The sequence below is a fragment of the Labeo rohita genome, chromosome 15 (genome assembly GCF_022985175.1).
Source record: "Labeo rohita strain BAU-BD-2019 chromosome 15, IGBB_LRoh.1.0, whole genome shotgun sequence".
In the NCBI taxonomy this organism is placed as follows: domain Eukaryota; kingdom Metazoa; phylum Chordata; class Actinopteri; order Cypriniformes; family Cyprinidae; genus Labeo; species Labeo rohita.
In genome coordinates, this window is record NC_066883.1 from 20,879,147 (window position 1) to 20,895,985 (window position 16,839).

The following is a 16,839-nucleotide window of genomic DNA, read 5'->3' on the forward strand; positions in this document are numbered from 1 at the left end:
TGGGCTGCTGTATTTGTGTCTCTACTAAGGCAAAAGTTGAGGACAGACACATACAGATCCTCGTCAGTCTGAGATTAGACGTGTGTCACTGCTGACCTCCATCGAGACAGCGGGAGATAATGAACTAGTCGAGAGTTTGTTCCACACATCACATTATCAAGACAAGAGGGATTTGATTTGGCAGGTTTCCTGGTTTCTCAGAGCAGCTCTTGGAGTGTCAGAACAAGATCAGTGCCTGTTCTCCATTTCAAACCGGTTGCCATTATCAGTCGTCAGTACCTGAAACAGATAGTCCAGATCTGGTTAGGTTTCAATATATTGTACCATAAATCCTATATATATATATATATATATATATATATATATATTAGGATTTAAATTAAAATTAGTTTTTTAGAAAAAATAAATGATTCTTAGAATTAGATTATTAGATGTTTTTGTTGTCTTAATACAAAAAGGCAGCTTTTTTTTTTTAAGTACATATATAATTTTCAGCATCACTGTAGTCTTCAGTGTCACATGATCCTTCAGAAATCATTCTAATATACTGAATTATTATCAAGGTTGTGCTGCTTCATTATTTATTTAATTTTTTTTTTTGGAAACTGTGATACTTTTTTAGGGTTCTTTGATGAATAAAACATTAAAAAGCATTTCTTTACAATATACATTTTTTGTAACCATCTACACCACCGTTCAGCTTGGGGTCAGTACATTTTTTTGAAAGATATGAATACTTTTATTCAGCAAGGGTATGTTATATTAATAAAAAATAATAGTAAGGACTTATATTGTTTAAAAAAAACAGTTTTGAATGAATGCTGTTCGTCTTAACTTTTTATTCATCAGAGTATCCTGAAAAAAGTGTCACAGGTTACAAAAAATATTAAGGAGCGTTAGAATGATTTCTGAAGGATCATGTGACACTGAAGACTGGAGTCATGGATGAAAAAAATTCAGCTTTGCATCACAAAATAAATTATTTTTTTTTAAGTAAATTAAAATAGAAAACTGCTATTTTAAATTGTAATAATATTTCATAATATAACCTATTTTTCTGTATTTTTGATCAAATAAATGGAACTTTGATGAGCATAAAAGATTTCTTTAAAAAACATGAAAAATCTGACTGTTCCCAAACCTTTGAGCAGCAGTGCATATATATATATGAAACTAATATAAATTAAATTAAAATCAATATTGAAATTAAAATAATAGTAATAAAATGTTTTTAGAAATGTAGTTGTGTTCCACACTACTCAAATAATTTCCATCAGAAGAGGATGTTACGTAACCCCCATCAACAACACAAAGTCCTCCTCAAATTACAAATCACTCCAGTTCTGGAAAACATATCAGATGACACTGCAGGAAGCTGCATAGAAAAAAAAAAATAAATAAATAAAAATAGAGCAGGGCGATTTAGAATAAATGGATGTCATATCACATCTATCTACGCATTCTCATATTCCAAATCAGTTTAAACAATGTAAAATCATCGATCAATAAGTTTACAAACCCTGACCTCAGCATTGCCCCGGCTGTACTTTACTGCTCATTGAATTATCTTGAGAGATCAGCTGAGGTTAGTAATTTGCTGGACAGATATGGCCATGAACAGAGTAGTGGCATGAGTTTGAGTGGATGGGAAGGAAGATCCAGTGATGTTAAGAGAGGATGAGAGAAACAGACAGCGATGGTGGAGGGGTTCTAGTCAGCTACTCGGGATGAGCGGGGAATTGTTGATGAAGTTTCTAACTGAGAGGTAAATTTAAAAATACCGTAATGGTGTGAGACTTTTATTCCGTTACAGCAGGGCCCGGGTTTTCTTTATTTTCAGAGGGAATGGCTAAGTAGTCTGTCCTGTAGACACATGGGTACAAAAGAAAAAAGGGAAAAACTAAGAGTTGAGGGTGCACTGCTGCACCAACTTAATCAGGACTCCTACCATCACCACATTAAAGGGACTGTTTACCCAAATTATATAATTATTTATTTATACTCATCATCATGTCATTCCAAATCTATATGGTGTTTGTTTCCATGTGCAACAAAGTGTTTTTTAATGCAGTTCTCGCACAGTATAAAAATCATAATTTAAACATTTAAATTTAAGTTTGTTAAAATTGTTCATTTATTTAAAATAATTACATTACAATATAATATAAATATATGGTCTTGAATAAAAATATTAGGTAAACATTTCTTTTTAGTGTGCCATATAAAGACTTAGTAAAGTTCATAGTGGCCAAGGGCTTCAAAATATGCAAACAGACCCTAGTAAAAGTAATAATTTAAGTACAAATGTAAGTTAATGTTCTCTAATGGTCACTATGGGGTCATTGTATGACAAGCTGTGTAATGATTCTTCACAAATGTCTTTTTTGGGAAAAAATTGACACCATACAGGTCTGGAATGTCATGAGGGCAAGTAAACAATGATAATTTATTTTTAGCTAACTTATCGCTATAATACTGAGTGATTCTGATTGAATACTCGATGCTGCAGTTTGGGGATCTCCACGTTTTCTCCTGCTGGCAGAGTGAGGACAGCAATATAATCACATAGTCATATGACTGACAAACAAATCAAGAAGAAATGACAGACAACAAAAGTAAACTGGTAAACAAAAACTGTGATAGAAAGAAAATAGAGGGTTAAATGGCCCAATGTTGTGTCAAATGACATTAAGAGATCAATGAATATCAGTTATCAGTAAAGCTAACAGGCCACCACTTTATTTCCTATATGCTCTACATGACTGATGGGATTGGGTCGCACTAATGCATTCTTTTAAAGCACTTATGCACGCATTACCTGTATGTGTGTGTGAATGCCTGTGTTTGTGTGTTATGGTAGTCTATCATGCATCCAGACAACTCAACAGTGTCCAGAATACAGTGTTAAATTCATCACTAATGAATGAACTTTGAAGTTAGTCGATAATGATTTAATGTCACGTCTGAGTAAGAATATGTTTTATCCACCTGTCAAAGAGGCCTACTTACGCCTACATTTCCATTAAGCTTGGAGTGCACTGAATAACGAAATGAAGTAAAATCTATTTTGACGGATGTAGGAATAATTCACCCAAAAATTTGCATGAAGTTAATTCACCCTCAGGGCATTCAAGATGTAGATGAGTTTGTTTCCTCATCGGAACAGATTTGGAGAAATTTACCGTTACATCACTTGCTGTGAATTGGTGCCATCAGAATGAGACTCCAAACAGCTGATAAAAACATCACAAGTCATTCACACGACTCCAGTCCATCAATTGCCATCTTGTGATGTGAAAAGTTGTTTGTTAGAAACAAATCCATCAAGATGTTTTTAACTTTAAACAGTTGTTTCCAGCTAAAAACGTATCATCCTCTACGCATAATATTGCTGTCTCCAGTAAAAAAGGTGTCTCTTTTTGAATCAGGAAGGAAATATGCACAGACCAAGCAATGTTAAAGTGAAAACAGTCCGAAACAAGTATGACAGTGGATTTTGATGTGAGAGGACAACGGGGAAGCATTATAATGAATTATGGACTGTTTTTTTGGCTAAAAGTGACAGTTTAAAGTTAAATGCCTTGATGGATTTGTTTCATACAAACACTGTGCTGGAGTCATGTGGATTATGATGTTTATATCAGCTGTTTAAACTCTCAATCTGTCGGCACCCATCCACTGATGAGCAAGTAATGTAATGCTTTTTTTTCTAAAAATCTATTCTGATGTAGAAACAAACTCATGTGCAGCTGAAGTCAAAAGTTTACATACTTGCAGAATCTGCAAAATGTTAATTTTACCAAAATAAGAGTGATCATACAAAATGCATGTTATTTTTTTATTTAGTACTGACCTGAATAAGATATTTCACATAAAAGGCATTTACAAATAGACCACAGGAGAAAATAATAGTTAAAGATTTAAGGATCAGGGTAAATATAACTTATTTTCTTGCTGGGAAACATTTAAGTATCATCTGTAGCTTTTGAAGGGCAGCACTAAATAATATTTAGGCAAAATAAGAAAAGTGTGCACATCTTAGTTCTGTTCAAAAGTTTATACCCCTGGCTCTTAATGCATTGTGTTTCCTTCTGGAGCATCAGTGAGCAATTGAACCTTCTGTAATAGTTGCATATGAGTCCCTCAGTTGTCCTCAGTGTGAATAGATAGATCTCAAAATCATAACTTGTTGGAAAGGGTTCCGATGCACAAATATGCCGAAAAACCAAATAATTTGTGGGACCTAAGGGATTTTTCTGAAGAACAGTGGGCAGTTTAACTGTTCTGGACAAACAATTGACTCATGCACAAATGTATTTTATGTGAAATATCTTATTCAGGTTAGTACTAAATAAAAAATAACATGCATTTTGTATGATCCCTCTTATTTTGGCCGCTTTTATTTTGCTGATTCTGCAAGGTGTATGCAAACTTTTGACTGCAGCCGTAAATTTTGTATCGCCTGAAAGTGAGTACATTTTTAGCTCATTTTAATTTTTGGGTCAACTATTTCTTTAAATGGACCCCTTAAACTTGTCCATAACACAAGAGTGTAACCGAAGACACATGATAATGTAATACTCACGCAGTGTCCTGCACCAGCTCCTCAGATTTGGAGATCTTCCTGTAGCAGTAGATCATTTCCACCAGCAACCAGAATGTGAGGAACACCAGCAGCACATACATCATGATCTCTGAGTACAGCGCCGTGATGTCGTCACTCGCTGAGAAAATGAAAACATGCAATCAGAGAGGATTTAGTATCAGAGGGAATTAATTGAGCAATCAGAGGAGGCCTGTCAGACTGGTACGGTGCACACTAAGGATGTTTGTGATGAATTCATCCAGAAAGTGACTCAGAAAGTCTCAAGTGTACTGAGAATGAGGACAAAAGTGCAGAATGCATGAGTGGGCAAGACAAAATATAGCTGCACTGCTGTAATGCACTAGGAGAGTTATTAAAGCTATTTCAGGTCACCAGAAACTATAACCAAGTGCAACTTTAAGTCACCTCAGAGATGAGCAGTCATGCTTTGCATCCAGGTGGTACATTTGTGAGTGAGTGGTTTCATATAACAATTTTAACTACTTTTTTGTGAGGTTTTTCCTTTTTTATTGTTATATGAACAAAAACACAGCATGCATAGAAGATCTACAGAGAATCGGAATGAATCAAATGCTGGCGAGAATTCACCGAAATAATTTGTGAAATAGCAACTTATTTTATTTAAAGGGATAGTTCACCCAAAAATAAAAATTATCCCATGATTTACTCACCCTCAAGCCATCCTAAGTGACTTTCGTCTTTCATACATATACAATTGGAGGCCATGCTCACACAGCAGCAGAATATGGTTGTCGGTCCTGTACTTGAGTCCTTAATATGGTTACGTTCAAACACATTACGGTTATTTATGGGCATGACAACCGCATTCTGTAACTGAATTCACACCCCTAAATTTTCAGGACTCGCAACGCAGTCTTAGAAAACACGTGCTGTGTGAACGGAACAGGACTGAACAACTAGTTTTCTGTCATGTCATACAGTGCAAAAGAGCTGCTCTGCCGCACAAACGCGCATCTAATGTGTGCTTTAATTTGTGGTTTCAGTAACTTACAGTGACAGGGAAATGAGCTGTGTGTCATCTGAATGTTTTAGATCCAGTCAGTTTTCTCCACTGAAGCTGCTACTGTCAGTTTTGTATTCAAATATAAAAGCTGCTGTCGGTTGAGAAGGTTTTATGGATGAACTCGTGACTCGATTGGACTCAGTTTTATGGACGCCAACATCTTTGATATTACTCTGGTCACTGCCGCTATAGTTACTGGTGAGGAATACGGGCTTGACTCCTGTTGCACATTCATACAGACAGTATTCAAGACGCAACTGTAAGCTGCAGTGTGAACAGGACATTTTGAGACTCACACCTTTAGGTAAATGTCGTTGTCAATCCCAAAAACTGATAGTGTGAACGTAGTCAGAGTTATTAAAAAAATGTTGTGGCTCTTCCAAGCTTTATAATGAATATTTATAATGAGGCAGTGGGATTTGAGATTTTGAAGTCCAATAAAGTACATCCTTCCATCATAAAAAGTACTTCACACAGCTCTGGGGGGTTAATAAAGCACATACGACAGTTAGCAGAAGCTGGAAATTACAGTTTATAAAGTTTTAAACATGGACATTTTCCTTGCACAAACACATCGATAAACTTCAGAAGGCCTTTGTTAACCCTCCGGAGCCATGTGGAGTACTTGTTAAGACAGACTGATGCACTTTATTTTCCTCCAAAATCTCCCATTCACTGCCATCATAAAGCTTGGAAGAGCCAGGACATTTTTTAATATAACTCCAATTGTATTCGTCTGAAAGAAGAAAGGTATATACACCTAGGATTGCTTGAGGGTTAGTAAATCATGTGGTAATTATAATTTTTGGGTGAACTATCCCTATAAGTTGATTTTCATTTAAAGTAATCGTTTGCCCAAAAATGAAAATTCAGTCATCGTTTACTCACCCTCATGTCTTTCCAAATCTGCATGACTTTCTTTTTTGGAACATAATTTTTTTTTTTCCTTTGGTCGATTAAGTTTTTTATTCAGTCATCGAATAACCTTGCAATAATCACAAGTTGCAGGATTAATTTTCTTACATGCACAAAATAATACACATTAAATCTAACACCCCTTCCTCAGCCTGTTAATAAACAATACAATGACATTCAAAAGAACTTTTAAGTTCCAATACATTGCATTAATATAATTTCTTTTGAGGTAACAGACGAAAGGATCCCAAATCTTGTCAAACTGTCCAATGTTGCTTTTTAAAAGATATCCGGTTTGTTCCAAGTGCATTGGTTAACCTTTTCCCAGAACAGTAATAACAGCTTCTTGGCTGTTATCAAACAATACGTAAAGCATTTCTGTTGAGCACTGGGTCTGGTTCCAAGTTTGCATTAAGGACATCTGAAAGCACTTTAAAAACCTCTAGAATTAAATAAGATATTTTAAGGATTGTTGGTAACCAAACAGTTCTGGTTCCCATTGGCTTCCATTGCATGGATACAACTGAAGCAAATGGGAACCAAAAATGTTTGATTACCAACATTCTTCAAAATATCTTCTTTTGCGTTCCGCAGAAGAAAGTCAGGTTTGGAAAGAGTGAATGATGACTGAATTTTCAATTTGGGGTGAACTATCCCTTTCAAGTTCAGTTAGGTGTTCATTGTGGATAACTTACATTTCTGTCTGGACCTCAGAAGACACGTTACAGTAAATTTGCATGCAAACACAAAACCACACAGTGAAACAAACATGCTCTGATACTTCATGTCAGCTTTCCTTTGGGGGACAGTACTATATATGACATATTATAAGACATGTAAATTGTCTTTTAAAGACCAACGCAAAGTGATTGTGTGATCAGAGGTTCTCAGCTTCACCCTTCAGAGCAGAATCCAACCCACACTGATCTGATGATGTTCATAATTCATCCACAGACTGTTCTGCAATCGAAAACGGGTTTCAAAAGATGAGAACCACTGTATACATCAATGACAGTGCATGTGACATTTCAGAGAAAAAACAAGTGCATATAATTCTGCTTAATGTTGTACAATTGTCAAACTTTTTTGACATGCTCTTTACATATGTCTCATGCACTGCGGTGACTAGATCTAAAATGGCATGAAATGTAAAAGCAGAGTTGTACTGTAAGTTTGTGGTTCTGGAAGGCTGCTTGCAATTCGAAATATCCTCTAAACCCACCACTTAAATACAACATGTCTACTTCTATCTGCGAAACCGAGACGCTCGCAGATAGAGATGGTGCATTGCGGTTGCATGATTAAATATAGACAAATATACATTAGGTAAAGTATATTCGATTGAAGTGAGAGGAAGTACTCTGCATTCAGCAATCTCAGGCATCCAGAGAACAGCATACAAACCAGAATCTTTACATTACCCCTTACAACAGATAGAGAGGTAAGTGGTGGCTTAGATAAAGCCTTGAAAACAACTTCCTGCCTTCCAATAAGTAGGCTTCAATAACAATAAAAACAGAACAGAGCACAGCATTACTAGAACAACACAACACACGAGGACACAGTTGAACCATATTCAAGGAAGGACACTGTACTGAGGTCAACAGTATCTGATTTTTCAGTTACAGCGTGTTTGGAAATGGCCTGCGGTGCAACCATCCAAATCACACAGCAGAGATGAGGAAATTGGATTGATTATGGCTAGACGAGGTACTGTAAGCGTCCAGCGTGAGAAAGGTCTAGTGGTGTGTTTGCTCACTCACCTTCCATTTTTACCTTCAGTTCGATTGTGATTTTCTTGGTGGTGGAATGCTGGAATGTATCGAAAACAAAGAAGCGCGACACCTCACATTCGTATGTGCCAGTGTCATTTGCAGTGACGTTTCTGATGCTAATGGAGATGTCCTGCAGATCCTTGCTGCCGTTCCACATCAGACGGCCCTTCCAGTACGCTTCTACGTCCTTTGGCTCCCGTGGCTCACTATCATACTGATAAATCTGCATAGGGGAGAGGATTATGTGTCAGATATGTTCATATTTAAATGCAACATGCGCAAAAAAAGCTATGAGGCAATCTCACAAGCATTTTTCTGTAATCTGATGCTGAACCGGTGTAGAACCAGTCCACTCTGGTCTTGGCAGAGATCTCCTCTCGCTTCATGCAGTAGATGCAGGTTAACTTCATAACACCGCCTACAATGGCCTCTGTGTCTGATGCCACATCCACACACACCAGTCTGACCTCCTGCACTGCAAAATTAAACAACGCCAGTATTACAAAATATAACATTAAAAGTGTATAAATCACAAAGAAACATTGTCCAACAGCAACACCAGCAGGGAAAGTTACAGTGAGAATCTGTGTCTCTCTCACCTCCCCTAAGCCCACTGAGTTTTAACAAACACCGTACAGCATGCGGTGAGTTTGGTGGGGGTTAATTGAGAATGAATGGGGGAAAGTCACGTGAGAGGAGGCAAAGCCTCCATCGTGATATGACTGGATATGACTGGTTATGATCGCCTATGATTGGTTCATGCGATAAATCCCGCCTCTTGTGTTCGTGCGCATTCCGTGAATTCAATCTGAATGAACAATATAATGCCGTTAATGGGAATACTAATGAAAAAGTAAGTAAAGAACTCACATTTAGATATAGGCACTTTGTTACATCAAAATAAGACTTAAAATGGCCTGAAAACATAATCTGTGGGAGTTTTTAGTGAGTAATGGGCTTGGTGAAATTTCAAGTAAATCTCTGTCTCTGTGACCAGTATTTATCTGAACAGTTCAACTCTCCTCTGTTCTTCAGAAAAATCCTTCAGGTCCCACAAATTCTTTGGTTTTTCAGCATTTTTGTGTATTTGAACCCTTTCCAACAATGACTGTATGATTTTGAGATCCATTTTTTCACACTGAGGGACTCATATTCAACTATTTACAGAAGGTTCAAACACTCAGTGATGCTCCAGAAGGAAACATAATGCATTAAGATGAAAACAAGTACATTTTTCTTGTTTTGCTTAAATATCATATATTTTTTATTTAGTATTGTCCTTCAGAAGCTACAGAAGATACTTGTTTTCCAGAAGACAAAATAAGTTAAATTTACCCTGATCTTCAAATATAAAACATTTTCACTCTCTGGCTCTTATTGCATTGTTTTTCCTTCTGAAGCATCAGTGAGCATTTGAACCTTCTGAAATAGTTGAATATGAGTTCCTCAGTTGTCCTCAGTGTGAAAAGATGGATCTCAAAATCTTACAGTCATTGTTGGAAATGGTTCAAATACACAAAAAATGCTGGAAAACCAAAGAATTTGTGGGACCTGAAGGATTTTTCTAAAGAATCAAGAGTATGTAAACTTTTGAAAAGGGTCATATTTATAAATTCAACAATTATTTTCTCTTGTGGACTATATGTAAATGTCTTCTATGTGAAATATCTTTTTCAGGTCAGTACTAAATAAAAAATAACCTGCATTTTGTATGATCCCTCTTATTCCACTAAAATAATTAACATTTTGCTGATTCTGCAAGGTGCATGTAAACTTTTACCTTCAACTGTATCTATCTATTCATAAACATGTAGGACATACAATCATGCCCTTTGGAGTGAAAAGTTCACCCCTTTCCAAAAACGCAGCTCCAATCTGAATATACTTTATGGAGGTCAATTAAATCTGAGGCAGAGATTTCTCAAGGGAGCAGAGAATGAGAAAAGAGACAGAGAGAGATCATTATCCATTACAAGCTCCAATTCCAGAAAGCGCTCACAGCCGACTCCCTCTCAGACTAAAACATACCTTACAGCACAGCGATTGCTGCAGACACATGCTCAGTATTGGCGGCAGAGAACGGCCCATTGAACAGGGGCCAGGCTGAGGCCTCAGTGATGTGAAGATTGTTCTGGAGTGTTCGCTCGACTGTGAACATAACCTCTCTGCCATTGCTGAAATGGAGGCCATCTTATATAACTCACAGCCTCAAGCACAAGCTGTCAAGACTCATCGTGCCCTATTCTGTTTGAAGGGTTATACGGGCCAATGGGAACACCAAATGTAGTTGTCCATCCCACAAGGATAGACAATGTATAATTATGACTAGTTGTGATATATTTCGTCACTAGTTGAAGAATGCAAACTCAGTGGTAGATTAAATTCTATTTTAAATCTCTTAATGTTCTGATGACACCAGACTGACACAATCTGTGAGGAAAGGCAGCGTGAGTCATTGACACTTACGGTACTGTTTACAGCTGAATTAACGCCATCTCTGTATGGGATTATATATATATATATCTATCTATAACAGATATATATTTAACAGACAAATTTAACAGATATGTGAATTCGTGACTCTCAAAGAAGTACTTCACCCACCACAAATACTGTCTGTACTAATGTTCTGATGTACAATTAATTGGTTTAAATGGTTTATGTATGTTAAGTGTTCATTAAAAAATGCAATACTTGCAGAAAATGCTAAATAAATACATTTTATTTGAGTTTTGATATGTTGATGTACTACATATATGTGACCCTGGACCACAAAACCAGTCTTAAGTCACTGGGGTATATTTTTAGCAATAGCCAAAAATACATTGTATGGGTCAAAATTATAGATTTTTCTTTTATGCCAAAAATCATTAGGAAATTAAGATCATGTTCCATGAAGATATTTTGTAAATTTCCTACTGTACATATATAAAAACTTAATTTTTGATTAGTAATATGCATTGCAAAGAACTTAATTTGGACAACTTTAAAGGCGATTTTCTCAATATTTTGATTTTTTTGCACCCTCAGATTCCATATACTGAAATAGTTGTATCTCTGCCAAATATTCTATCCTAACAAATCATATATCAATGGAAAGCTTATTCATTCAGCTTTGAGATGATGTATTAAGCTCAATTTTGGAAAATTGACACTTATGACTGGTTTTGTGGTCCATGGTCACATATTATGTACTACATATATTACAATCACGCATTATCTTAGAAACTACTTTAAATTACAAAGACTCATATGCCTGTTGGCATTATATTGCAAGTTTAACACATTTAAATGCTATTGCAAATTCTCTTAATATTACTATTATCTCTCTAGCATTGTTATTCCTTTATTTTTAAATGGTGTCTTGTCATTATTTATTATTCAGATTATACATTTAAAATTTCAAAACACTTACCAACAAATATGAACGCCAATAGCAAATGCAACACAAGCTTCATGTGAGTTGCCATGCTGGGAAATCTAACAACAGGGCGGCGTCACAGATTGAGTCTTCCTGTAAGTACAGAGAGAAAAAAACCCGACAATAACTTGATTATGAAGAGGTTCAAAGGCTATATATATATATATATAATATGAATTAATACAGACTATGGCTTCAGCACCACGGACAGCGCCCAATTTATTAGATTTTACCTCAGATGTTTACTTATTCACTAACAGAGAAACGTCACACTATGACTTCAATAACAAACTGAAGGAAACAACTGGATGCGGACGTTTCATCCTGGTCTACGGGACGGAATGAACATCTCGTGTTTCTCCAAAGAAAGTTTGAGCTTTCTTACCGAGATACAAACATCCGTAAACGTCTTAAACTAGAAGCGGGCGCCGCTGTTCCATGGCGATGCTCGTGAATCTAAAGACCTGTGGATCTTAAATGATTCCTGTAGAAAATTCGCGCGAATAAAGAAATCCAGCGCCTCCACAACGAGCTGTTTCAGAAGATGTCAGTGACAGAAAGGTTTACGGTTTCCTTTTGTTTCCTTTGCATCCGCATGAGCAGTACAGATGCTCCATCGTCAAAGCTCCGCAGCTGTAGAATAAGAGACGCCTGTCTTTGTTTTCTTACTAAGTAGCCACTTACTCATGACAGACGTGCTCAGTGCGCATGCGCCGGTGGGTCTACTTTCAATCTGATTTATACAAACGTTGCTTGGAAGTGAGTTTCTTAACTGGATACGCCAAGAGTCTTAAAACAACTAAAATAATGACAAGTGACTTAAAAGCTTATATGTGACCCTGGATCACAAAACCAGTCGTAAGGGTCATTTTGAGACTTATACATCATATGAAAGCTGAATAAATAAGCTTTTCATTGATGTATAGTTTGTTAGGATAGGACAATATTTGACCGAGATACAACTATTTAAAAATCAGGAATCTGAGGGTGCAAAAAAATCAAAATATTGAGAAAATCACCTTTAAAGTTCAAATAATGTTCTTAATAATGTATATTACTAATCAAAAATTAAGTTTTCATACACTTACAGTAGGAATTTTACTAAATGTCTTAATGGAACATGATCTTTAATTAATTTCTTAATGATTTTTGCCATAAATGAAAAATCAATCATTTTGACCCATACAATGTATTTTTGGCTATTGCTACAAATAAAACCCAGCGACTTAAGACTGGTTTTGTGGTCCAGGGTCACATATGTTAAGGATACTTTTACACAAATTATTGAAATTGTCACGTGTTTTACACATATTACAATTTTACTTACTTATTAATCATAATATTCACTGGACAAAACCATAGTTACATGTTATTGCATGCTACCTTTTAGCGTTTTGCTTTTTTGTATATTAATGTGATTCATAATTGTTTTACCTTTAGAGTGTTTTCACGACACGTCATCAACCGGCCATAATACTAGCAGCACTGAAAGTAAACAATGCCACTGAACCGAACGAAACTCAGAAATTTTACTGATTATTTCTGCTGAAAATGGTCAGTTATTGTCATGTTTTGGGCTGCACTAATTGGTCGTACCAGGAAAAAACATTTGGAGTACTATAGACTGCCAAAAGTTATAACAAATCAAGGAGAAGAGTGCAAAAACTGTCTGAGGAACAAAAGGCATTTGTGGTTGGCCAAACTGAACCAGGATTACCAGGGCAAGAATCTCGACAACATTCATGCTCGTTTTTTTTCATTTCCGGTCAGGTACGAGAAATATTAGGCTATTATCTTAATTAATACTGCTTGTACGTATTTTTACCACCTATTTACTTTAGTTTGTCCAAATTTTGCACCCTTTCCTGCCCACTAAGTCTCACAGTTTCCACATGTTTTTTTTTTTTTTTTTTTTCGTGGTTTAGACAGCATAAATTAGCAGAACAACGTATTCAGTAGTACATTAACTGTGCAATCCATGCTCTTGTTTATTGCCAATATGGCCACGCTTCTGGGTAACTGAACAAATTGTGACCTAAGTGCAAAACCCCTATAACATAATGTTTAATGGCAGGTTTCATTGTGGCAATTTACCCCATACTGTATGATAACATTCCCTATTGCGCTGTTTTTAATAAATACATTTTCAAAGTTTCTAGCTACGAATGTGTGTCAAAAATTGACTGAAAAATGAACCCATGCGAAAGTAAGCTTATGGTTCTTCTGGTTCATCAGCTGCTATAAGGAAATAAAGAGAAGAATAATAAGGAGCAGTAAAAGGTAAAACTGTTTGCACTACAAAACAGTGTGTTCATAATTAAAATAATGCTTTAAAATAATATGGTAAGTCACACCAATTTACAACATCCAACAGCAAAACATGCTGTTTTGTAGAGCTAAAAACAGCTGGACGTAGATGAGACCGGAAGCCAGACAATAAATGGCCGTGCCTGCTCTTATGGGAAAAATAAGGCAGATACTGGATTGTTCTATTCAAGGCCGATGCCTAATAAGTGATTTGTTTATAGGTGGCAGTGGAGTCCTCATGTCCTGGCAACTCATGCAACAGAAAGTGACAGATACAAAGCCGAAGCTTCGTCAGAACCCATAAATTTAACACAGATCACTGAGCTGTACACTAGCATCCTTTCTTCAGTCATCAGTCTTTTCTCCCCTCATAAACAACATCTATCAACCCCAGCGAGAACAGCACATCATGAGCTGTATGCATCTGTAGGCTTCAATTGTCTTCGCTCGAGAACAGCATTTCATCATTCAAACCCACACGCTGGTCCTACTTAACCTATGCGTGGTCGGGGAAGCAGCTTCACCGCAATTACGGCAATTATTACATGAGTCACACCGAATCTAACCTTTCCAGTTTGCAGTCGCCACATGGATGATGACTGCTGAAGAAACTGACAAATGAAAAATGGCATTTTGAGCTAAAAATGTGGCATATGCTCAAAGAAGAACACCAAATTACAGCACAAATCTTGCAGACTGCATGGGTATTACAGGAATGGTTTAACCAAAAATTAAATTTCCTGAAAATGTACTCACCCTCAGGCCATTCAGAATGTAGATTAGTTTGTTTTTTAGCATTACCAATGAATCGTTTGCAGTGAATGGGTGACCGTCAGAATGAGAGTCAAAACAGCTGATAAAAACATCAGTCATCCAGAAAAGGCTGCATGTTTGTAAGAAACAATTTTAACTTTAGGACACATTTTTGACTTTAAATAATTGTTCACAGATGAAGATTCAAGCAAAAAACAGTCCTAACAGTTCTACACAAATATGGAAGTTGATTTTGATGTGAGAGACTTTTACCACTGAAAGAAGAAGTGTTATTAAGGATTTTGGATTCATATTTTGGCCAGACTTGACAGAACTGATTCATGTCAGTTGGAGTCATGTGAATTACTTGTGGCTTATGGTGATGTTTTTATCAGCTGTTTTGGACTCCCATTCTGACGGCACCCATTCACTGCAGAGGATCCATTGGTGAGCAAGCGATGTAATGCTAAATTTCTCCAAGTCTGTTCATTTGAAGAAACAAACTCATCTACATCTGATGACCTGGGGATGAGTAATCTTTCAACAAATTTGAACTTTTATGTTAAAGTGATTTCAGTCATAGCAGGATATATAAACATTGCACATAAGGACATACACTAATGGAAAACATCTGAGAATTAGGATTTTTCCAACACTCCAGTAATCCATCTGGTTTGAAATGCATATGCCATAGGCCTATCCAACAGTATACATATACTCCCATTTAGCTTTTCTATACAGATAAAAGAGATTCCTCTTCTTTAGAGTACCACTGGGAAGGATAATTTGCTGGGATTAAATCTCTGTTTGGATACTAACAGAAATGTAAGATTTGTGTCTAATCTTACAATGAGAAAGTCGACGATTTAATCTTGCTGAAGTAGTAATGTATGGGAACCCAGTGAAGCTCAGAGTTAAGGATTACAGATTTCATCATTGGGATTATGGCAGCTTTATTATGCCGACCTCTCAGAAAGAGAAGTACACATGGCTTACAGACCTAGAAATTATTTCTACACCGCAGAGACCATTTGCTTCCACCAGTGCGGACGAGCCAGATGTTTTCCAATCTATTCCGACTCTCGAAACAATCAAACAAGAACTGAATTGTGGAAGGGATTGAAAGGGATGCCTCTCAGCGAGGTTCATCTGTACAGAGCTCTAATACAATAGCACGAGCGCGCTGCTTAGCAAGGGAGATGTTGCCAGCAGGCTTGGTCTCGGCACAGACTAAAAATGGCAGGCCTGCTGGTTGCTATACCCACGATGCAGGGAAACCATGGCAACAGCAACGCAAAATGACAGTGTACAGAGAGCAGGCCAGTGTTAAGCTTTCATCCAGCAATTAAGGATAAAACCCTGTAAGTCTGTTTATTAGAATCAGTATGTTAATATTTGTATGAATAAATAAAAGCTCATTTATTTTTAAATAACATAATATGTGACCCTGGACCACAAAACCAGTCTTAAGTCGCTGGGGTATATTTGTAGCAATAGCCAAAAATACACTGTATGGGTCAAAATTATTGATTTTTCTTTTATGTTAAAAATCAATAGGAAATTAAGTAAAGATCATGTTCCATGAAGATATTTTGCAAAATTACTACTGTAAATATATCAAAACTTAATTTTTGATTAGTCATTATTAAGAACTTTATTTGGACAACTTTTAAGGCGATTTTCTCAATATTTGAATTTTTCACAAATAATATATAAGGGTCACATATAATACAATATATTATAATATAATAATGAATAAATGAAGAATATTTCAAATAATAAAATGAAAGTGCTCTCTAAACACAAGTCCAAAAAGTTAAAAACCTAGGGTTCCTACACTGTAAAAAACAATTTGTTGAGTCAACTTAACATAATTTGTAACCTAGCTGCCTTGAAATTCAGTCAACTCAAAAAAAAGTTTATTCAGCTTGAAATGTTAAATTATACTAAGTGACAACTTAGATATTTGAGTTGAATCAACTTAAAATTTTAAGGCAGCTGGGTTACTTACCCATCTGTTAAGTTTAGCAAACACAAA

At 36.2% G+C, this 16,839-nt stretch overlaps 1 protein-coding gene across 3 annotated transcripts in view; it reads right to left on the reverse strand.

Moving 5' to 3' along the window:
* scn3b (sodium channel, voltage-gated, type III, beta) overlaps positions 1-16,839 on the reverse strand; it is a 21,852-nt gene continuing 5,013 nt past the window's right edge. The window contains exons 1-7 of one of the 3 annotated variants that reach the window (XM_051129311.1): positions 12,127-12,421; positions 11,736-11,834; positions 8,626-8,795; positions 8,309-8,543; positions 4,586-4,724; positions 1,782-1,863; positions 1-279 (exon numbers count right to left, since the gene is read on the reverse strand). In XM_051129311.1, coding sequence (XP_050985268.1) covers positions 1,800-1,863; positions 4,586-4,724; positions 8,309-8,543; positions 8,626-8,795; positions 11,736-11,790 — 663 coding nt within the window. In that variant the 5' untranslated portion in view covers positions 11,791-11,834; positions 12,127-12,421 and the 3' untranslated portion in view covers positions 1-279; positions 1,782-1,799. Of the gene's footprint in view, positions 280-1,781; positions 1,864-4,585; positions 4,725-8,308; positions 8,544-8,625; positions 8,796-11,735; positions 11,835-12,126; positions 12,423-16,839 lie in introns of those variants that run through there. The other 2 variants (XM_051129312.1, XM_051129313.1) reach the window with 2 other exon arrangements.